This window comes from Eublepharis macularius, chromosome 3, assembly GCF_028583425.1.
Source record: "Eublepharis macularius isolate TG4126 chromosome 3, MPM_Emac_v1.0, whole genome shotgun sequence".
Lineage (NCBI taxonomy): Eukaryota > Metazoa > Chordata > Lepidosauria > Squamata > Eublepharidae > Eublepharis > Eublepharis macularius.
The window spans coordinates 70,621,272-70,645,766 of NC_072792.1; the positions used below are offsets into that span (position 1 = coordinate 70,621,272).

Sequence of the window (24,495 nt, forward strand, 5' to 3'; positions counted from 1 at the left end):
AACAGAAGTGAGTTATTTACATCAAAGGACAGGATATTAATGCATTTAACCACTTTAAAACCACACTCCTCACATAGATTCAAGATTTTGTGTAATGTAATACATGGAAAAATAAAAGGTCACATTGTGGTTATTAACAGAGATGGTAATTAAGGTGGTAATAAAGATACTTGATACTTCCCTAATGCTACATGGAAAGGTTCTTATCACTATGCATATCAGTTTGCCAAACTCAAGCAGGTCTCTGGAGAGACAGCTTTATAAATTCCATAAACCAATAAATAAATCATCCATTAGTCTGATGGTTTGATTGACGGAACCACATTCTGATAGGACCACAGATAATCAAATATTAGGGTCTGCAAAAAACAGCAAATGTCAGAGCTGGCTGGCCAGAAGGATTTTTAAAAAATTGACCCTGTTCTTCCAGAACTGCCAAGTCCTTTCTTCTTGGTCCTGCCAGCTGTGCACAAGGTTAAAAAACCGCAGAATTTCTTTGATAGGTATTTTTAGCTGCGTAAGTACCCTGGGTCGTTATACTTCATTAAACAGGGTTGTGCCTACCTGTAACCTTTGTTCATCTAGATCTTCATGCAGGCACACATTGGGAACTGTGCTTGTGCAGGCCAGCTGCTTGGAACAGGATCTTCCTTAGCTTGCAGGCTATTAAGGAGGAGCAAACTCCCCCCCACAGCTGCTTCGAGCTGGTTCTTCCTGCCGAAACATCCACGTGATTGGAGAGGTTGCCCCTCCTTTCCCTAGTTCTCCTGTGTCAATGTAACCCCCAAAGTTATGTCAGAGAGTTCAACAGCGGGGCGGGGGGGGGGGGGAATGTGTGCCTGCACAAAGACCTAGATGAACAACAGCTACTGGTAGGTGCAATCCTGTTTTCATCTACAGTCTTTTGGAAAAAGTGCATTTTTGAGGTTTGATGGCTCATAACACCACTTTTTTTTTTGGAGTAATACCATAAAATTATATATCAATGGAAAGATAATTTAATCAAGAATGTAATGTCTGCCTGAGCATCTGTATGGAGGTCCCACAGCAGTGGCAGGTAAGACACCATATGATCTAGCTGTTTGTCTATCCTTTTTCTTCTTTGAAAGGTATTCGTCTGTCTTCTCAGCAAATAAAGAGTTGCCCTCAAAAGGCATGTCCCCAATCTTTAAATGAGTTTCAAAGGCAGGGCCATAAACCTAAGCCATGCATACCTGCGCAATACCACTGCCATGTCTAAGCCCCTTGTTGACACATCTAGAACATGCCTACTGGTACTATTTTGCTGTTTAGGCAGTATTACTGCTTCTTCATGAATCTGCTTTGCAAAGGCTTCTTCTCCTCTGGTAATGCTTCCATGAATGCAGCCAACTTCTGCCATAGTTTGCCATTTTGATTGTTAAAGCCGACCCAGAGTACAGTTTCCTGCCTACTGCATTCAACTTTCTTCCTTCTTTGTCTGCAGCTGTTGCCAGACTACCCTGCCTATGTTTGGCCTGGAGTTCTTCCGCGATCATTGAAGAGGCTGGCGGATGCACAAACAGGTAGGGGCACTTCTCTTGGTTAATTCTGTATAGGGATTCTTCCTTCTTTGCAGTCGCAGTGGTCGATGCAGTTTTCTGAAACAAGTTGTCCATAATGTCAACAAACCCCTCAATCATCGGGAAGGCTACAATATCCGGGGTATCTGAGTAAATGTACTGGAGAATACTATCCTTTGGCTTTTGTTGAACCTTCGAGAGATCAATGTTCAGCAATTTAGCCATGCGGAGCATCTGCTCTGAATACAGTTTAAAATCAATATTAAGAGAGTTCCATTCCGCTTCTCCCACTGTCTCTTCCAGGGACGGATACGAGATCCCTGTCAGGCTCTGCTCAGATGCTTCCATCTCTAGTTCTGTCCCTGAGTCTGACCTCTGTTCTGAGGTGACAGTATGTGACTGAGCGTGCCAGCTGTCAGATCTAACTATGTTTCTAACCAAAGAGACTCCATTTTGATCCTGTCAGTGTTTAAGTGCTTCTTTTGCAGGTGGCAAGCAGTCCAGTAGCAGTTATCTTAAAGAAGAGGAATGTTATGACGACAACCTTTCCAGCCTGTACCGTACTATCCACTTCCGGCACCTGTAGCCAGACCTCAAGAGTTACCGATGGGATGGGTCAAGCTAGAAGCTACGTTCGATGGGCATCCTACGAAGTTGGGATTTTTTCTCGTACAAGCGCTGCAATTCTTCAATCGTTGGGGACATTTATTTGAGAACGAAGCTAGTCAAATTGAACATCTGGGATCCCGGTTGCAAGGAAAGGCGGCAGAATGGTATGTAGCGTTGTATGAATTGGGGCCCCCGGAATTAGAATCCCTACAAGGATTAGTAGCGGTACTCCGAGCCCAATATGAAGATCCTTTAGAGGAGAGTAGAGCCCAAACAGAATTACAAACCATCAGACAAGGCAATATGTCGGCCAGAGACTATGTTACTACATTCCAACAACTAGCCGCCAAATGTCCAAGGTGTGAGGAATCCACCAAAATCATTTTGTTTAAACAAGGCATGAATCCCATATTACTGGACCGAGCCCTTATGCAAGATAATCCCCCCACACTCTTGTGTTGGATTCAATTGGCATGCGAAGTAGAAAACCGCATGCAAGAAGTACGGCTTGTGGAGCAACAACAAGCGACAGGGTACCGGCGGACCTCAATAATTACAAGAGGGGGAAGGGGAACAGGATACGCAGCCAGAGGAGCGAGAGATGCTAGATGGCAACAAGGACTATGCCTACAATGTGGCCAAAGTGGTCACTTCGCGGCACAATGTCCATTCATGCCTGTGCAAAGAACTCCGTTCCCACCACGGCGAACAGTTTCTACCACCCCTCCCCCACCATACCGCCCAACGCCACCTCCACAAATGGCTAGGGGGAGAGGAGCTATCCGGAAAAATCCTCCCGAGAGAGGGTTAGAGCTAGAAGAAATTATGGATTTTGATCCAACTGCCCTCACTAGCGAAGAAGGACCCGAGAGCCCCAACTCGAGAAACGAGATGGATCTGTCGTAAAGGGACCCAAATGGCAGATCAAGCCCCCATCGACTCCCATAGTGGAGAGACCTCGAGGGTCCATATTATTCATGCCGGTTACGTTAGTGAATCCTGAAAGAAAAACGCATATCCGTGTCCAAGCCCTTATTGATTCCGGCTGCTCCCGAGACATTATTGCACCCGCTCTTGTAAATGGATTAGTACTCCGGGACTTCTGGTTTGGGATCCATGGAGGTCTAACGCAGCTCTAAGTGCAGAGCTGACCGGGCTGCCGTTTTAGCGGCCGGCGGGGCACAACTAGCCCGCGGCCACCTGTTCTCAGGCGGAGAACAGGCAAAGAACGCTCAAGAACCTCAGGGCGCGTCGATCTCGGGCGAGGGGGGGTTCTGCGCTAAGGACTCTCTCTCATCCCTTGAGGTCCCACCCTAAGACAGGTCGGCTAAAATCTCTGCGGCAGAACTGGGGCCAGTGCGGCTGGCATAAGACCTACATGCCCAAGCTTCAACAGGGGAAAAGAAGGTGGAAAAGAATTTGAGATCGAAGCAGTGATTACAACCCAGAGAGACGCTTGAAAAGGTAAAGATCACTATCTCTCGAATCAGGATGGATTGCTTAAAGTAACGAACTTTTAAAGTGAAATTTTAAACTGCAACAGACGGAATATAATGAGGGGAAGACTCGGCAAGAAATAGCTTAGAAAAAGGACTAAGTTAAACGAAGTTATTAAAGAAATTGGACAATTGTTTTTCATACCTGTGGTCAGAAAGTGATAGCAGGCTGTGAGAAAATTTCTATCATCGCGAGAGCTGCAGTGGAGAGACGGGAAACAGGAAGTGCGTCATAGTGATAGAGCTGCTGGAGAGAGACGGCCCTTATTGGAGGACAGGAAGAAGGGAATCGCCATTTTTGAAAAGGGAAGGACTTTGACTTCAAAAGGAGAGGAAGTAGGACATCTTGAATTACAAAAAGACTATAGAAAAACCATAGAGAAAAGACGCCCGACATTTTGGATTTTTTAAACATCTTTTGCTTTTTTTAAGAATCGGGACATTTAAATTAATTTAAAGGGACATAAACTTAAACGCCACGGAGTTAAGGAAACGTGCAGACTCGTGGGAGCGAGGTAAATCAAGCCCCACGATGTCGAAAAAAGAGTGGCAAATGGCCATTGAGAACCTGGACAAAAAATTTCTGGAAATGTTAAAGGAATTGAAGGAGACAAAACAGGAGTTGGTGAGGGAAGTTAAAGATGTCAAAGAGACAGTAAAAAATGAATTGGCAGAAGTAAAGAAGGGAATGGAAACAATACAAAATGACTTGCAAGCAGCGCAGCAAAAAGTTAATGTTGTTGAGAAGGCGGTGGAGAATCTTACAGAGACGCAACGAATGGATATGAGAGCGATGAGGGGAAGGATGGCAGTTGCAGAGAGCAAGTACATGGAGAAGCAGCTGAGGTTTCGAGGTTTGCCGGAAATAGATGGAAAGACAGCACAAGAACAGGTTATAGAGGTGTTAGCTGAATATCTGGGAAAGGAGGAGGAGGAGGTTGTGGCTATCCTTGATGTGGTGTATCGAATAAATTCCAGATTTGCGACCCAGAGGAAATTACCAAGGGATGTGATTGTGCAATTTACGACAAGGAACCCAAGAGAAATGACAGTGAGTAAGCAGTTTCAAGATCCATTGATAGTTGATGGCAAGACGATTATCATCATGAAAGAGTTACCCAGATCGGTGCTGCTTGATCGGAAAAAATACAAAGTCTTAGTTCAGAATTTGAAGGACATGAAAGTAAGATACAGATGGGAATTACCGGAAGGGATATCCTTTGAATTCGGAGGAGAGAAAAAGCGCATCAGATCTGAATTTGAGATGGAAAAGTTTATGAGAGACAATGAAAAAGACTTACCAACAACAAGGCTATGAATATGGAGTGTAAAGTATTATCTTGGAATGTAAATGGACTTAATTCACCTAATAAGAGAAAAAGTATTTTCCACTGGCTATTAAAACAAAAATGTGATATTGTGTGCTTGCAAGAGACCCATATTAGAAATCAGGATGTAAAATACCTTAAATTGGGTAAGTTGGGCAATGAGTTTGTAGCGGCCTCAAAAAAGGAAAAAAAGGGGAGTGGTATTATACATAAGAGAGGAGCTACAGCCAAAGCTAATGATCAGAGATGTGGAAGCCAGATTTATAGCAGTGGAATGTACATGGAATTTAAAGAAAGTATTGGTGATTGGAATTTATGCACCAAATGGAGCAAAAGAGAGCTTCTTTGAGGATTTAAGGAAGCAATTAGATGAACTTTCTTATGATCAGATAATCCTTGCAGGAGACTTCAATGGAGTTACAAATTTAGAACAAGATAAAAAATCAGTAACTGCACAAAAGAAAAGAGGACTATTACCAAAGAATTTTTTTGCATTAATGCAACAGGAAACTTTGGAAGATGTGTGGAGAATGCAGAATCCCACAGGCAGACATTATACATTTTTCTCCGCAAGGCATTCTACCCTATCACGAATCGATATGATCTGGGCCTCAAAGGACTTAGTGCTTTGGACTAAGGATGTAGAAATAATGCCCATGGTAGGCTCAGATCATAACCCAGTAATGTGGAAGTTTGGAAAAAGAACTAAGAGGAAAGGATGGAGAATAAATGAGGACTTGTTACAAGAGGGAGAAAATATGGAGATGTTGAGAAGGGAAACTAAATTCTTCATACAGCACAATATGAATCGAGAAGTACCAACCAATAAGGTATGGGATACATATAAAGCAGTAATTAGAGGCATACTAATGGACTTAAAGGGAAGAGCTCGAAAAAAAAGAGGAGAAGAGACAGGAGATTATGGAAAAAATAAAAGCAAAAGAAATACAATTAAAGAAAAGACCACGGAAAAAGAAAATCTATCAAGATATTAAAATCCTTCAAGAGCAGTTGACGGCAATGAATAATAAAGAATTGGAATGGAATCTTAAAAGAATGAATCAAAAGTCGTTTGAAGGTGCAAATAAACCTGGGAAATATTTGGCATGGCAACTGAAGAAGAGAAAGGAGAAAAAGACAATTAACAAAATATGTGAGGACAATAAAGTGCTCATAATTATCAAATCCATTATGAAGTACAGCAAATTTTGGACTCTAAGATCAAACGCAATAAGCTGTTTTACCTCATCAGATGGAAGGACTTTGATTCTGGGTCTGATGAGTGGGTGGAGGCTATTCATGTTCATGCTCCTAGATTGTTAAAATCTTTTCACACTCTCTACCCTCTCAAACCTGGGGGAAGAGCATTTTAGAGGGGGCAGAAATGTCAGGTCTAACTATGTTTCTAACCAAAGAGACTCCATTTTGATCCTGTCAGTGTTTAAGTGCTTCTTTTGCAGGTGGCAAGCAGTCCAGTAGCAGTTATCTTAAAGAAGAGGAATGTTATGACTACAACCTTTCCAGCCTTGGGAAACTTTCACTCTCTCAGCTTCAAGCCGTTTGTTTTGAGAACTGTGGTGGGAGGATGGGGACTGCTGGGCTATGCTATTCTGTACCTTAACCTTTGCCTATCATTCGTAATAATACTCATGTACCAGCCAAGATATTGCATCTTGGATAGTGGACTATAGGGTTGTTTATATTCAGTAAATTCTTTTGAAACCAATGGACTCATGTCTAATTGCAAGAGACAGTCTGGATTGCAACTTTTAGTAAGCCACTGTCTGACACCAGCTCGGATCCAAAGGGAAGCCCTCGGCAGAATGGAACAGCTCAACATTGATGCTGCATGTGGGAAAATCGGGTACATATTCCAGTCATATGGATAGTTTGCTGGTGGGTATGGAGGACCCCATGGCAGACATGGGAACACCTGCCATGCTTGGTCGATGGGTGGGTAAGTCTGTAGTTGAGCACCTATTTCTCTTCCATCCTCTTCTCCAGATGAAGGGGATCTTGAGTGTGAGCTCCTACGAGGAGATTCCATGTGCGGTTCAGGTGCAGTCTCCAGCACAGACTTGGTACGACTCCAAGCCTTCCCTTTCCGTTTCTCCCTATATTTAGATTTGTCTTTGTGCTTCTTCAGTAGCAGATCTGAAGGTCTGGGAGCTCCTAAGGCTTTAGTTCTCCAAACAAAATACCCTCTGGAGCAGATTAACTAGAATTAATTTACTCTTAAAGGATGGCACAAGAGTTATAAGCACAAACTCACTTACTTTGAACATAGCTGCCTGTGGTTCTCCCAGTTCATGAAAAGGAGGCTTCCCTGTTGCCATTTCAATGATGGTACATCCCAGAGACCACATGTCAGCTGGTGCACCATACCCTCGAGGCCCCTTATCAATAATCTCTGGAGCCATGTACTGCAAAGTGCCTAAAATCAAGAAAAACTTGTTAATTTTATTGTTATGGAACAGTTAACAATTATTATTGCAAAATGATCTTTCTAGTACAAATGGACTTGAAAAGAAAAATAGGTGGTAATGCCTACAATTTGCAGCCCCTATACTGCCTTTATCACAATTTTTCTAGATTTTTCTAGATGTGTTCAGTACATTTAACTAGATTGTAGAGAAGAGTCATCTTGTCATTTTCCATATTTTTCCACATACAAAGGTTGATCGCATGAATAGGATTTCTGTTCCTGCAACACAATAATGATTTACTGGGTTGTTCACTGAGAGGAGACATAGCAATAGATTGAGTGATCAGACTTTGATGCCTTTTCCACATGTGTATATGTATATTTATTATGCTTTGATATCAGAGTTCTGCCTTGCTTATGTGTGAACCTAACGGAAGTAAAATGAGCATGTGATCTCTCAACTATTTTCCCATAATATTCTTATTTACAGTGAGAATTCTGTCTTAAGCAACAGACCTATAAACATTGAACAAACAAAACATTTGAAACTAATACATACTAATACAACATTTGAAACTAATACATATTTCTTATGCTTATAGAAACAAGGTAGCATATTATGAAGGTTAAACAGCATTCTGCCTTTATAATGCCTAACAATTCTAGTCATCATAAAACACAGCCAATTTGTTCCACCGTTATGAAGCTGGCAGAATCTACATAGGCAGCACTGTAATCTGGATACACTTCAGAAAAATCCATTGTAAAAGCTTTTAAAATTTTGCATGTATTTTGAAAGTCCACAGCTTTGTGATGTTTTACACACTCCCAACTTGTCTTTTACCACCTCATTTTTTCTAGTTTAAATTCCATTAAAATTAGATATAATATTCCAGGAATTGTGCCACAACCAGTTTGCTGGAATCCTTTGGGTATTAATAGTGCAAAGTTCCCATTTAAAAATTTCATTGAAATAAAGGTGAGAAATAAAGCATAGCAAGGAAACTCTTTTGGTACTGCCACAAGTAGCAATGTCTGCTGCCCTGCCCACTAGGCAAGAGTGACAAGATTTAGTTGAAGAAAAAGTATTTTAGAAGATGTTTTTATTGCTGTGCAGTTGTACAATGGTGCTAAACCTCTGGGTGGCTTATTGTAAAATTGTAAAATAATAGTTGTGAAATTCCACTGGTTTCGCTATAAAGTATTTCTGGTTGTAACTTTGTTTTGTTTTTTATCCAATTTGGATGGCATTTTCAGGAATTGTATCTTTTCTTACCATCGCCAGTTCCACAGATCATCTCTGACAAATGTGTAAAACATAGGAGAAAAGATTGTCATTTTATAGGCAGCAAGGGTGGGTCCTGCTAAACTCACAGAAGGGTGGGCTGCTTCAAAAATAACTCCCCTTTTTAGCACCCTGGCAATGATAACTTGCTCCTCTAGCACTGCCCCCCCACCAGCTTCTGCATGGCAGTGGCTTAGTTGGACATGTAATATATTTTCGGAGTAGAGGTTCATTATAAGCTTTAACAATCTCTTGGGTAGACATGCAGCATTAAGTTTGTTCCATAGTCTTGCATGGGACACGGAATCAAAGGCAGCCCAGGTCAATAAATGCTGCATATAGGGAGCCAGGCATGTCTAATACATATTTGCTTACCAGCGAGGCAAGCGTAAAGCAGTGGTCCACACAAGAGTGGCCCTTTCTAAAGCCAGCTTGTTCATCTCCCAGTCGATAATTGCTTGGATCAGTTTTATCGCCTTTTTTTGTAGATGGGTATAATCTGGTATAATGGGTATAATGTCTGGTATAATTCCATTTGAGTTTACCAATGTAAACAGAGGTGCAAGCACTTGAGCCCGCCAATTGGGGGCTATCTTCAGAAGCTTGGCAGGGAACATATCAAGGCCAGGGGACTTCCCTGTTTTCAAAGCTTTGATCAATTCAACTACCTTGCAACAAGAAACAGGTTCCCATTTTGGAACTTGCTTGAGATTGATTTCAAAGTCCAAATCTGGTTTGAGGTTGTGTTTCATACAGAGATTTTTAAAATGTTTCTCCCAGGTAGTTGATGGTATGGGGATTGCAGTGTTGCATCGTGGCTTCGGTATTGGTGTAATTAGGTGCCATAGAGATACATTGAATCTCCCTTTGACAGCTACAATTATCTTGTCCCATAGAGATTTCATAGACTGCCATTTTTTCTCCTTTAGTATGGTTTTATATTCCCTTCTGGCTTGTATCAATGAATGTCTTGTTATAGCCGTATTGCTGTATCTAAAGGGCTTATAGTTCCGCTTAGCTTGGTTTTTGGCCTTCCTGCAGTCCTTGTCAAACCAGCTCTTTGTATGGCAATAAGGATTGTTTAATTTCCGCTTACTTTCCCTGTAGTTTAGCAGAACGGGGTCAAACAGTTTAGTGAGCAGTTTCATGGATTCTAGTGCTGATCAGTAGTCTTGTTCCACCATAATCTTCCTTTTCAAGTTTAGCACAGTGGTGTGCAGTGTTTTTATAGCAGCTTCGGCCAATTTTTTGGACCATCTCTGTTTATAAGGCAGTACTTTGGGGGTCAGTTAGGCCAGTATTCAAGTCAGGCGTGGTCTCCCTTGATATTCTGATGGGGATTGGAAGATGGTCACTTGTTCCATGATCTTCCACCTTGAATTCTTAATAGTTTAGAGAAGTAAGAATCACCGATCAGCACATAATCAATTACACTTGTTCCTTGTGAGGAGATGTATAGACTAGAGATGGACACAATCCAAAAAATGTTAACGATCCAGTGGATTGTGGATCGGCACTGACGACAATCCCGAATTAACGACCCGCGCCGATCATCTCCCGTTCCCAAGCCGTGCATTGTGGATCATGGAGGCCAAAGCGGGGCACACTGGTATTATGTGGGAAGGTGGGTGATGACAGCGGCCGCTGGGCCTGGCGGGCATGGGGAGGCAGCGACGAGCCACCTCCCCTTAGGTCTCATTCAGCAACACAGGAGGTCTGTGTTTGGCCATCAGAGCTGCCTATCAGGGTTTGCAGGGATGAGATTGGAGTGCCCATGGCTACAGAACACCCCCTTCTCCCTCCCTCCCCTGAGTGTCTTCTCCCAACTTGTGACTGCTTTGCTGCTCCGTGGTTGGAAGGAAGCCCTGCTGATCAAGGAAAGCTGGGCTTCCATTCGGGTTTCCAGGGCGACAGAAGGAGGGCAAACAGAGCTCAGGCATTCCCCTGGCTCCGTTGCCAGGGGAATAGATTGCTGGCGCCTGAGTGTCTGGATCCCCGATCCGAGCCTGAACGCCCCGATCCAGGCCTCTCCCAATCGCTGGATTGTTGGCCGTGGCCGATCACGATCCACCGGATCACGATCACCATTATCGTGGGGTTTTTTTTATCGTAATGCAGATCGTGCCCATCTCTAGTATAGACTCCAGAAGAGTCGACAGCATTGTTTGCATTGATGACCAACAGGGACAGTTTGGAAACCATATCATTTTGACCACTGACCAATTTATGCCTTTGTCTTTAGAATGGTGTGTTCCTTCAGTAACATTGTAATAGAAAAGATTGTCTCTCCAGAACTTGGAGAGAAGTCGTTCATTGTCATTTAACAAACAAATTGTTATTTGTTCATTGTCATTTACATTAAACAAATGTAACAAATGCATATTCTTATATAATAACCACAAGATCAGAAGTATATCCACTGTACTTTAAAAATGGCTGCAAGAGACAGTAATAAGCAAGTTGCTGAGGGAGACAGGCTGAATATCTGCAAAGTATTTCAGAGTTCTCATGGAGATATTTAATTTTGCCTACTCTTCCACCCAGCAGATAAGGTCCATATAATGGGTTTATTTTGTAAATTTTAAGATAAGGCACTTACAAATTCACTCATCCTCAAAAAAAACCCATAGTAATTGTAAGTTTAGATTTTCCTTGGATTTTTACCAACCTGGCCTTGCTGTTAAAAATATACCACCTTATGAAATCTCCTAAATTGATCTAGAGATTCTTACCTAAGAACTGGTTGTGATTGTCTCATGATCATGGAAATGCATATGTAGGGATATTGCAAAAATGTTATTCCCCAATGGTTGTTGTGGGTTTTCCGGGCTGTATTGCCGTGGTCTTGGCATTGTAGTTCCTGACGTTTCGCCAGCAGCTGTGGCTGGCATCTTCAGAGGTGTAGCACCAAAAGACAGAGATCTCTCTGTCTTTTGGTGCTACACCTCTGAAGATGCCAGCCACAGCTGCTGGCGAAACGTCAGGAACTACAATGCCAAGACCACGGCAATACAGCCCGGAAAACCCACAACAACCATCGTTCTCCGGCCGTGAAAGCCTTCGACAATACATTATTCCCCAATGCCCACGGTGTATGCTAGGAACCTTCAGAAACAGTGATTCACGTTACATGGATCCTTAAATTATGCGATGTGCACATTCAAGGAATGTGGGCTAAAGCAATGAAATGGGCTAAAGGAATGAGTTCTTCTTAAACTGCGCACGAGAAATCCTAACAGGATTTGGTCTGATGAAAAGGGTGCCTGTTATAGAATTTGATTTAATTGAAAATCTGATCCAGTAACATCTTTACTAAAAAGCAACTTCAGCACACAGTCTGGATCCAAAGGCTCATACAAGAACTGTCATTAATTTCATGGATGTCTGTTTCAGGTATCATCCTCTTGCACTGTATTTCATGCTGTTCCTGAGAGTTCCCAGCTCCCAGGAGCAGATTTGTTCATAGGGGGACTGCAGAAGAGGAGACAGGAAATGCCAGTTTCCTGTGCAAATCTCCATTAATGTTTCTTTGGATCTAGCCCTTGATATTGAAGGCTTGTACAGAACTTTTTCTTTATTGAAAAATTTAAACAATTATATAATTACAAGCACAACAATCTCATTTAATTTTTATGTAAATACTGTATCTTGTTTTATTACTTTTTTAAAAAAAGCCACCATTTCATCAAGGTCCTCAATGTTGATTATATGGATTCCCCTTCTCCTTTTTATCTTCAGAACAAACCTGCAAGGTAAATTAAGCTGAAAGAGTGACTGGCATAAGATCACTGACTGATGAGCTTTTATGGGTGAACTGATATTACCATGTCTCTGTGGTCTAAGTTCAACCACTACACCACACTACCTCTGTGGGATAAGATGCAATGCCAGGCACACTTACATGGAAAGAAATCCCAATAAAATCACTGAGGATTACTTCTGACTAACAGTGAAATCCTAAGAAGAGTTACTCCAATCTAAACCCATTGATTTCAATGGGCTTAGACAGGAGTAACTCTGCTTAGGATTTCACTGAAAATGTTGTTAGGATAAGTCTATAAGCTTCATGAAACTTAAAACAGAAGATACACAGAGACTGACAAATCTGATGAGAAATTAAGAAAACCAAAAAAGCTTCTAATCTGCAGAAAGATCAAAGGAAGTAAACTGCCATGCCCCTGTGGAGGCCCATAAAAGCAATCCATCTCTGCAATTCTGTTTGCATCACTGGCAGACCATAATAACAATATGAACATCTAAGCAAGTATTATACAAAGGATAACATCAAATCAATCTTGGATAGTTACTGAGGATTTTATTGAGCTATGAAGTCAAATGCACTTTGTACTTTCTTTATAAGCCATATAAGGCTTTATAATGTTTACTGTTGCATTCTTTTAATTTGCAGATAAATCTCATCCACAGTAGAACACATATATGTAAGCTGTTCAAGACTTCAGTTTCCTTACACATGACTAGCATCCTTATATTAGTCTGATTCCTAATTTCCCAGAACTAAATCTTTGTGAGTTTCCAGCATATTACTTTTTCAGACTACAAGTTAATAGGTTTTCATGTCAGCTGAGTGTACAACAAAAAAGTGGCACAGAAATATTTTAAATAAACACACAAACTTTTCCAACTGCATCTTAATTCATTTTCAAACAGAAGAGCATGCATAGCCAGTAAGCCACCTGTAGTTACTGCACTGGGAGCAAGTTCCAATCATTAAAGTGGGACAGGAAAAAATACTTCTATTCAGACCAATGATTTGAATCTGGGTACCTCTTTAAAGAGGCAAAAAGCCTCAAAAACTTTAATACACGATGGAAATGGAAAGTATGCAAAACCTAGTACAAGACAGATACTTTTCTTTACAGGACTTTCTGCAGGACACTGTATAACAAGCACACACAAAAATGCTAATGTAGATGTCCTATTGAATCCTGACTACAAAAAGCCAAAGCAAACAAATTCCTACAGATCAATGACACACATGCATGTGCACGCATGCAGGCATGTGCATACACACGCATCTCACTTGGGAAGTTATTCACTTGTTGAAGTTGAATTTATTGGTCTATTATGGGCCTTGCATCAAGTCATTTCAAAGTTTAAACAGCAATCTGAAATACTTTTTACAAACCATAAATGATAAAATTTCAAACAAAAAAATTCATATAATAAATATTTTCCAGTAATGATCTCCTTTTGACATGCCACCCTTCATTCTCTTCTCACTAGAGGAGAGAACCCAAGGCCAAAACTACACGTCAGCAGCTGCTTAGCCTAAGAATCAGGTCACTGCAAGTGATGGCAGGATTGGACCGTTGAACTCTTCCCCTTATTACATTTCTTTCATAACACAGGCACATTTGCTGATTTTTCCCCCAGTGGAGTTCCAAATCAAACAGTGTTTACATTACCCATATAATTTTGAAATTATGGCAAGCAAGTGTGAACTAAAGGAGCAAAGCCAAAGGCAAGTGAAGGATTAAGCACTAACAGTGCAATCCTAAAAAAAGTTACTCCAGTCTAAGCCCATTGAATTCAATGGGCTTCGTCTGGACTGGAGTAATTCTTTTTAGGGTTGCACTGTAAGCCTACCACTTCCTGCCCAGCATTTTTTCTGCAACCTAACCATAGCTTTTTATCAGAAAAGTGGCAGCCAGCCTTCTAAAACACAGGAGAGTTGCAAATATAGAGTTTTGGCCTTATGCGGACATCTTTTCCTGACAGTTTTCCTCCAATTAAACTGAAGTAGTTATTCAGGATTTCAAGGAGCACACGAAATAGAAGTATGAACCACAAACCACAAAAATTCTGTTTCTTTTCTTACCTGTGAATGTCTCTGTACATGGATTGATTCCTGCAAGACGTTTGGAAGTCCCAAAATCAGAAATTTTTACTACTCCACTGTATGTGTTCACTAAAACATTATCTCCCTAAGAAACAAAACAGTAAGAAGCAGGTACACAAATGACACTAGAAACTGTGCCAAGATTCCTCTGAACTCCATCCCTTTTATCTTTTTACCAATTCTAAGGAGGGATTTTATTATGCCTGTCTCATAGAGCATGTTCCATTTGATCTTGCATTTCAGGAATATACAGTAAAGAAAGAATTATCCACACACTCACTTTTATGTCTCTGTGTACAATCTGATTTTCATGGAGATACTTCAGACCCTCTAGGATCTGCTTGGTATAAAATTTAATTGTAGGTTCTTTCATGGGTCCCCATTTTGATCTTAGGAGTGCAGAAAGACTTCCTGGGTTTAGAATAGAAATAAAGGACACAAAATTACTCTTTCAAGGGTGTCCATATTTGCCATAATTGAGTATTCACAGTGCTGTACATGTAAACTTTTTATGTCAACTTCATTCTGGGCAAAATTAATGAGGGGCATTCAGACATCACAAAGAGAAGTTGGTTTGTTCATTATGAGAATGAACCAGGAAGACTTGGGCCTCTTTGTCCCTCCTACACACTACACTGAGAATGAAGGCTTTCCAACTCAGAATAACCACAGTTGGTTGTGCCATCTGTAGTGGGTATTTTTAACGACTTGTGATTCACTCGTTTATCTGCAGCCTGGATTAACCCATGGTGACTGCTTTGGAGATAGCACTATATCCTGAAATATTTTTTTGTGATGGCATTAATATTACACAAAGTGTATACATATAGTATAAAAACTACACTTCAAATCTATTACTCATGAGCAGCAAAACTAATAGTCCATAGAGAAAAGCAGGCTTTAAAATTTGTAGAGGAGATGTAACATAAAGGTAAATTAATATAATACAAACCTCCCGGCACTTGTTCCATGAAGATTTTAATATATCCATCTTCAGAAACAGAACCAAGATACTGGACTATGTTACGGTGCTTTAAATATTTGTGGAGGGCTATTTCTTCATGTAGTGGCTGAGAATATCTAATCATGAAGATACAAAGTGAAAAGTTGTCTAAATAGTCAAATGAATGGGAAACATATGATTCTAATATTTCTAACAGTGCAACCCTAAGCAGAATTAGACTCTTCTAAGCCCATTAACTCCAATGTACTTATAAATGATTTGGATGAAGGGACTGAGGGAATGCTTATTAAATTTGCAGATGATACTAAATTGGAAGGGGTAGCAAATATGGTAGAAGACAAGAGTCAGGATATAGGGTGATCTTGACAGGCTGGAAAACTGGGCTAAAACAAATAAAATGAATTTCAACAGAGATAAATGCAAAATCCTGCATTTAGGTAAGAAAAATCAAAGGCATAATTATAGGATGGGGGAGACTTGTCTTGGCAGTAATATGTGTGAGAAGGATCTAGGAGGTCTTAGTAGACCATCCACTGAACACGAGTCAGCAGTGTGATACGGTAGCTAAAAAGGCAAATGCAACTGTATCACAGAAGTATAGTGTCCAGATCACATGAAGTGATGGTTTCACTCTACTCTGCTCTGGTTAGAGCTCACCTAGAGTATTGTGTTCAGTTTGGGGCACCACAATTTCAGGAGGATATAGAAAAGCTGGAATGTGTTCACAGGAGGAGGATGAAGATGGTGAGAGGTCTGGAGACCAAGTCCTATGAGGAAAGGTTGAAGAAGCTCGGTATGTTTAGCCTGGAGAAGTACTTGAAGGGTTGTCATATATAGGATGGTGCAGAGTTGTTTTCTATTGCCCCAGAAGGTCAGAGCAGAACCAACAGGTTAAAATTAAATCAAAAGAGGTTTTGGCTAAACATTAGGAAGAACTTCCTGACAGTTAGAGAGGTCCCTCAGTGGAACAGGCTTCCTCGGGAGGTGGTGGACTCTCCTTCTTTGGAGGTTTTTAAGCAGATGCTAGATGGCCATCTAACAGCAATGCTTATTCCGTGAACCTAGGAAGATCATGAGAGGGAAGGCAAGAAGGTTTACATTGGTGCTTAGTTCTTGTGGCCCCTTCTTACATGCCCAGGGTAAGGCTGATCACCACCTTGGGGTCAGGTAGCAATTTTCCCCAGGCCAGTTTGGCTAGGGATCCTAACAGTGTTTTGCCATCTTCTGGGCATAGAGCAAGGGTCACTAGGGATGTGGGGAGGGACGGTAGAAGGGTGTAACTCTCCTGTAAATCACCAACAAAAAAAGTTTAAATACTTTATTTTCCTTTTCCAACCAGTCTTCCTCCTTCAAAAAGTTCAACATAGCACTGCAAATGCTTTAGGAAACTTTCACGCAACGTGCATGCCCAGTGCCTTCTTGGCAGTTCTCCTAAATCCTCATTGCCACAGAAGTTAAAGCTCACATATGGCACATTTTAGGATGAGCACTTGTTTAAAACCTGCTCCCTTTAAACTGGACTCCAGATACACTTCCTAATTCTTTTCCACTAACTTTTTAATTTTGGGTATTTTCAACAAATAGTTAAAAATGCACTACAAGATATCAAGCATATTGGAAATAAACATCTGTCAAAACCCTTAAGGTACATATAATAATACAAATGTTGTGTTATCAAAAGTATTATGGTACCAAAATAATTATATATGAGTAAGAAAAGTGAAAAAGGAATGGTGCACTGCTTGCTTTGTCCCTCATAACATGAGAAGAAAATGACTCAACATTTCTTATGTAAAATACTGAGTAAGTGGAGCATAAGGCCTTTGTGTGAAATGAGAATGACTTCACATACAAACAGTGCAATCAATGGACTTATACTGGAGTAACTCTGCTTAGGAGTGTACTGTAAATGTATGTTCTGATTAAAAGGCAACCCATGTTTAAGACAAAAAAATAATTGCATAAACACTCGTGAATGTATCAGTAGAAAATATTAAGCCTCACCTGATGTCCCTCTCTGGTATTTCTTTGATGGCTATTCGGACTTGATTGCTAAGGTCTCTCCCAGCATAAACTATCCCATAGGTTCCTTTGCCTAAAACCACTCGGTCTCCATTTTCATCATAGTCATATTCGTACTGAAAGCAGAACACAGCAGCAGGCAGACACAAAGATATGTGTCAAGTTGATGTTGACAAAAGCCATTAGAAATATATTGCCTTAACGATCAAAAGCTCTGCTAGAAATAAAAGAACAAGACCTTTATTTAAAAATGCTTTCTGATAGCTATGTTATGAGACACCAACTTTGCATTAAATGACCTGGATGGTTGCAGCCTTAACTGACAATATAAACACTTTTTTTACTATATAGGAAGCTGTCTATTACAAGCACATACAGTACGTGATGTTTTTTGCAAGAATGGGATAAAAACCATTCAATCTTCTTCATTCAGGCATAAAAATCTCATTGACTAAATAACATATAACTTGCAATGGATGTGCAATGTTACATGCTAGGAGCCAAGGTGGGAAGAATAGATTAAATTTTTTTGATTCATGGTAGTAGCTCATTCTATGACATTGCTTTAAAATAGTTGCATCCTGCTTCACTAATGTAGTTCTTGAACCAACTCTCTTCTGTTATCAAAATCCACACAATAAGTAAAATGGAAATCAACTATAGTAAAATATCAGCAATAAGGAACAACCATATGATAATGACCAAAGGAAGGATGGATGCACAGATGGGCAGCAAAACAACAAAATTATACTTATCGACAAAAGCCTGAAAAAATAACGATGTCTACACCTGGTACCTAAAGCTCAAAGGAGAAGGCACCAGATAAAGAGAAACAGGGAGGGAATTCTACAGATGAAGTTGCATAACAGGAATAAAGCTCTGTCTCCAGTAGCCATCCAAGGCCTCTAGTAAAGGTCTTAACAAGAATGGGTGGTTTTGAAGGTACCTCCAACAGTAGACTGTGTAGAACTGTAAAGATGAGAATAAGCATTCTGAATTGGTCTGGGAACTGAAAGTTCCTTCATTGTTGGGAGAGTTCCTTCAGAGCTGGCAAAATATGTTCCCTGCAACCTGTCCCAGACAACTATCTTGTGACTGCATACTGAAGTTTTTGAACAAACTTCAAAGGAAGCCCCTATACTGTGCTTGCATGAGAAGAAAACATAGATAACTGTAGCCAGACCTGCTTTTCCAGAATAGGATGCAGCTGTTGAAACAACCAAAGGTTAAAGGTGCTTTGTGCCGGAGATGATACCTGATCATCTATCTGTAGAAACTGATCTTATAGCACTACTAAGTAACCCCTTCAAGAGGAATAGGTCCCCCATCTAAAATAGGTTGGTTTATTCAGTGTTGGAAAGTGAAGCCTCAGGCTTCAAAATGATGAGGTTGTAACTATCACACTCATCTTTCTTCCTTCTACTCTCTACTTTATCCCTCTTGACTCCAAAGTAAGTAGCAGAGCAGCTTCTCAACAACTCACTGTAACTATATTTATATAGCGTGGCTCCAGCAGGGCTTCCAAACTCTGGAGTTGTGTAACATGAATACTAGCACACTTCCTTTGATCTCTCTGCAGAAAACCTTCCGTTTTCTGCAACTCTGAAGTAGTTTGCACAACTATTTCCTCCTGGCATTATTGTTGGGAGCTTTCCCCCTCAAGAAATCAGATTAGCACACAATTGACTTGCCCATGCTGCCTCTACATTGCTGCCATCTGTCACATATGCCTCCTGCATATCTGTCATGAATGTATATGGGTTCTGTCTCTGGCTTCTGTGAGTGTGGGAAGTTCTTTATTGCTCCATGCCAGTGGGTTATTTTGCAAATGTTTACTTTCTCTTTCTTGCTCTGCTGAGCCAGTGTCCTTGACAGCCAGCTGAAGCTGGTTCGTGGTGTGCTCTTCCTGAGAACCAATGATAAGTCCATCTTTCTCACTGCCTGCTCTAAATAATGTCTCATTCCAACCACCCCCACCCCCCAAAGGCGGGAATATTCCCTATAACTAACATTGCTAGCCCTACCTATGTCACTTCTGCCAATTTCACTGTCTATGCACGTTGTACTGAATGGACCTCTAATAAAGTGACTTTAACTGGAACACCTGTGTGTTAACTGTGAAGAACTTGGGGACCTAACTGCCAGGGACTGACACCATCTCAGGCAGGTACTTCTTCAAGATGATCAGTTGGCTATAACCTTGGTTAGTTATTTCTGCCAATTGTATACAAATGTAGTAGTTTAAACTTCATTACTCCACAAATAGTCATATCATTTTGCTTTAACCTTCAGAGAAGTAGTTCTGCTATTCTGTTTCAATATTGTTATTCTGTTTCAATATTTAATAGATGATTTCTAACCTGAAGACTATTTTATGGATATTGTTTTAAGCTTCTGAATGTTGGTGTGTGTGTGTGCGTGTGTGTCCAGAACTTGTTTTTTTCCAGTTTGAATGTTGATAATTCTTACTATGGTGTGTTTATGGCTTTATTGTATTGTTTTTACTTTGTGAACTATCCAAAGCAGGTAGAGGTGGCGTATAAATTTTCTAAACGAACAAACAAGTTTTTATTCTAGTGCAAGCTTTTGTGAACTAGAACTCACTCTATTAATTCCATGGACTGAGGGGAGACAGATACAAAATTATGATGAAAAAACAATGGGATAAAAAGCAGCCTGGTTCCAACAGAAAATCTTCACTAATGGAAGGAATTTCTGCCAGCAGGGCCTGACTCCCTTGCCTTCCTCTTCCTCCTCCTCCTGCTGCAGCCCAAAATGCCCCTTGAAATCCTGCTCCTGGTGGACAGAAGACTCCCAGGGATAATATGATGGGGGATTCAAAAGTCTACATCAGGAGGGGAAAACGGACAAAAATCACTCACACACACACACACACACCCCTTTTTTGCTTAGCAGAAATTTTCTGCTGGTTCCAATTCAATATGTCTTCCTAAAGAAGGCCCATCTATAAGCAAATGATGAAGTGGGTTCAAGTCCATAAACACTTATGCTGCAATAAAAATGTTTCATCTTTAAGTTGCCACAAGATTCCTGTTAAGCTTTTTAAAACATCTGTTGACTCACTTAGTTCCTTTTGGGGAACTTTTCCTTTGTTGACTGTCCTAATAAATAAACTAAAATAATAAACACAATGAAAGAACAAAACAAGAATCAGTGATCCCTTAAAAATGTCAGAGTACAATGACATTCTTCATGGAATAAACTAGGCAGTTTTCTAGTATTTCTCTAAGGCCAGGTAACCCACTTGTGGCAACTAGACACTGCTGTTAATGTTATACAACATATTAACAGATGTAAATAACTTTACAAGAATAATGAAATAAATAACAAACAAAAGGCCCGCATTTACACTTATAGTGCATCTTTCAGTCAGTCTCTTTGCAATGTATTGATCTGGAGACCAATCTCCTACAGCAGTCATCTGTGCAAACTTTCTGACAGTATCCTCTTGCAATTATTCCTCCGTTCACTTTGAACATGGTTGTCAAGCTTACTGGCACCATACTCCAGAGAGGACTTTTGTTTATGCTAACCTGACCTGCCCACTAACTTAGTTCACCCTTCTGAAACGCAATTTTTCATGCTTTAGCATTTCACAGTTCATCAGACTGACCTGTTATGTGACGGGCACTTTAAACCCAAATGACATAACCAGAATGGGTCAATTTTTTTTTTAGCACATTACTACTGCACTGCTACATGTTAACATTCAGCAGACAGGAGTAGCTCAAGAAAGACAACTAGATCTACAAAATGGCAGCCCTAATATCACTTTTAGTGCATTGCTAAGTAAGCAGAACATCTTAAAATAAAACACTTCAGTTCTGCTAAATTTTGCAGTTCTACAGTTTGTATTTTTGACATACTATGTCTGTCTTCAGTTTTAAGTCATGAAATCCAAAATGTTTGCATAATGAGGGGTAAAAAATAGTTTATGCCTATAATAGTTTGCTGCTTATATAAAAGGCCAATTTTTAGTGTTCACTAATTTTAATGACTTTATTTAAGACTTATTCACCCTGTTTGGAATTTAACAGAAGCTCTTCAATAACATCTGTATTCAGAGTGAAGATATCACAACTGAACCTCACTTGGTTCATATAAGCCCACCAACACTGTACTGTCTTCTCTAATCTTCACTAATCATGCTTTTCTTAAGGCTGTCACTATTCTGAAATGCTACTTATTTATTTATATTATTTATAGTTTGCCTTTCTCACTGGGACTTAAAACAGATTACACAGTGTAAGACAATACACTGGGACAATCAACAGCTGAGACAGTCAACAAACAATACTCTAAGGTATGCAAGCTCAAATTGACAGAAATTGGAAACAGCAGAACTCCAATACAGAGATGGAAACAATGCTTAAACAAGCTTAAGGAATTAAACACAACACATTAAACAATGCAGAAACTACTTAGTAAGAACATACTATAACAACAGACAGTAAATAGTAGTATAATCTACAGTCCCTCTCCCTTTACTAATTAATGTTTGAACTATTTGCTTACATTTCAGCCTTCCTACCTATGTAAAAAAGCACTCCTGAACCATTTTAGTATACTTTTGCCCCCTCCTGGGAGCCTTCCTAACGTTATTATGCAGGCCATTCCATAAGGCAGGGGCCCTGACAGAAAATACTCAAGTACAGACAGTTGTTCCTTTTGCCTATAAGCAGGATGGAACCTGTAGAAGGCCCTGTTCAGATTAGTGAAGATGCCATAGTGGAGCACAGGGGAAGAGGTGCTCCCATAGATATGAGGGACAAAGACCATGAAGGGCTTTGTATATGATAGCCAAATCCTTTAATTGAAGAATGGGATTAATATGCATGCTCTTCTAGCTTCTGATAATAATTGAGCTGCAGTGTTCTGCACCAACTTGCATCTCCAAGTTGACTTTGAGGGGAGACTATTTTCAGTGGATTGTACCTCTTTGATGGCTGGGTCCATTTGGGTGTGTTAGATGCTGTCATTTTAACAATGGTTCCACACTGGATATATCAACTTTTGCAATGCCTGAGCCATGTCCCACTTGTTAACCACGTCAGGTCTTTTGACACTCTGTTCTTTCCCTTCATGAATCTCATTTAGACACCTTGTTGCTATTTCATTTAGATTTTTCCCATGGTAGGAAGATACTATTCTCATTATGCATCAACAGCACAGCACTGTATTCCATTGTTTCTTTCAATATTCGAGTCCAGTAGCATCTTCAAATACCTGAAGAATGACGTTTTGCCTCTCAGAAGTTTATACCCTGGAAATCTTGATGATCTTTAAAGTGCTGTCTTGCTGTTCTGCTGAGACCAGCATCTATGTTTTTAACATTATTGATAGTACTTCTTAGATATTTCCATTGTTTAACAACTGGTATCTTAAAAATAAACCTTTTTGTTCTTAAATTAAGTTTACTTACTTCCAATGTGTCACCATCAATCTCCCCTTCCAGTTCCAAGGTACTTCCCACAGCATCAGTTAAAAATTCTTTAACTAAACCACAGAACCTGAAACAATATACATCCCATAGTAAAAACATCAAGTTTTTCTGTGAGACCGGATAATCTTTCTAATACAGATTCCAAATTCGGATTCTTTCTAATGCAAAGATGATGGTTTGGATCCAACCAGCTTTTTCACTGGTGAAAAAGGGAGTGGGGTTCCCTCTGACCAGCAGAAAAGGCTATGCCAAGGATCATGGGACCTACACAGACAAAAGTTATCTGGAATGGAGGCTGTAGTATAGAGGGGTGGAGAAAAGAGGAGGCTGGATCCAATCTATATATTTGCCAACATGTTTTGCTTTCTTCTTTCCCCTTAATTTCTTTAAGAGTCATCTATTTGACAGAGGATTTTGTAATGTAAATATATCATAATTAGCTGAAATCTGAACAAGGATTGGCAAGTAGATCTGATTGAGTAGGGATCAGTTAATCAGAAGTTGATTCTGATTACAAATCAAGTATCTTAAACTGCCATGAAATCTTGACATGGATAGCCCTCTTTAAAATTTGTCATGCCAGCATCTAAAAAATTGTACATATCAAATACGACAGCTTTTGAATGTTACTTGGCTTCTAAAAATGCTCTGCATTTCTGCATATATTTGACTATATTTAGAAAGGTCAGCAGGTTATGCGAAAAAACAATAATTAGACTGTACATTAGAAATATACAGTGTATTCCACTTAAAATTCCCAGGATTAAAATGGACTGACTGGAAATAATTTTACAAATCACTAGTGCCGTTGATATTACATTTTTCTTTTAAAATGGACAATCTTATACATACTGTTTTACTTTAAAAAACTGATCTTCCAGATCTTTTGAAAAATTGCTTTAATTACTTCACATGGGTCTTAAGACAGCACCGATATAACAGGGAATGAAAAACTTTTTTCAGATTGTGGTATTCATTTGATATGGTACTTTATATAACTTATTTTATTCCAATCTGCTTTTAAATGCTAGGTTTTTCCAAATATTGCATTTTAAAGATGCTTTCTAATTAATTATAAAGCATTTCAAGAACTTTAAAAACACTGATTTGGCTTTAACAAATTCAGAACTGCTTCAGAACTGGCTGGTGGGCCAAAGGCATCATATGTTCCTCTTGTCAAGTCAAGCACAGAGTTGAGAATGACTGGGATATGGTTCCTTAGTATTAGAGAAGATTGTGTCCTGTAGAGGCATATATGCCACTTCTGATGAAAGACTGAGGTGAAAATGGAATATTTGTTTAGTTTTTCTTGAAACAGTTAGCATGTACTGTTATATTTTAAAATACACATACTTTTTCAGCACATTGGAGATTGGTTAAAGCCAAGAAAACAGAAAGAGTGAATGCTAATAAATCTCAGCGTCTCACAAATCCTTATTTTAAGGAATATTCTATAGATATGAACCTCCAAGGAAGATTTAAACCAAAGGTTGCACTGCTA

The 24,495-nt window shown here is 39.9% G+C and overlaps 1 protein-coding gene across 1 annotated transcript in view; it reads right to left on the reverse strand.

The window, feature by feature from the left end:
* MAP3K15 (mitogen-activated protein kinase kinase kinase 15) overlaps positions 1–24,495 on the reverse strand; it is a 107,167-nt gene that overhangs the window by 16,749 nt on the left and 65,923 nt on the right. The window contains exons 14-19 of the mRNA XM_054974997.1: positions 22,974–23,061; positions 17,513–17,646; positions 15,497–15,624; positions 14,825–14,955; positions 14,524–14,629; positions 7,251–7,408 (exon numbers count right to left, since the gene is read on the reverse strand). Coding sequence (XP_054830972.1) covers positions 7,251–7,408; positions 14,524–14,629; positions 14,825–14,955; positions 15,497–15,624; positions 17,513–17,646; positions 22,974–23,061 — 745 coding nt within the window. The remainder of the gene's footprint in view (positions 1–7,250; positions 7,409–14,523; positions 14,630–14,824; positions 14,956–15,496; positions 15,625–17,512; positions 17,647–22,973; positions 23,062–24,495) is intronic.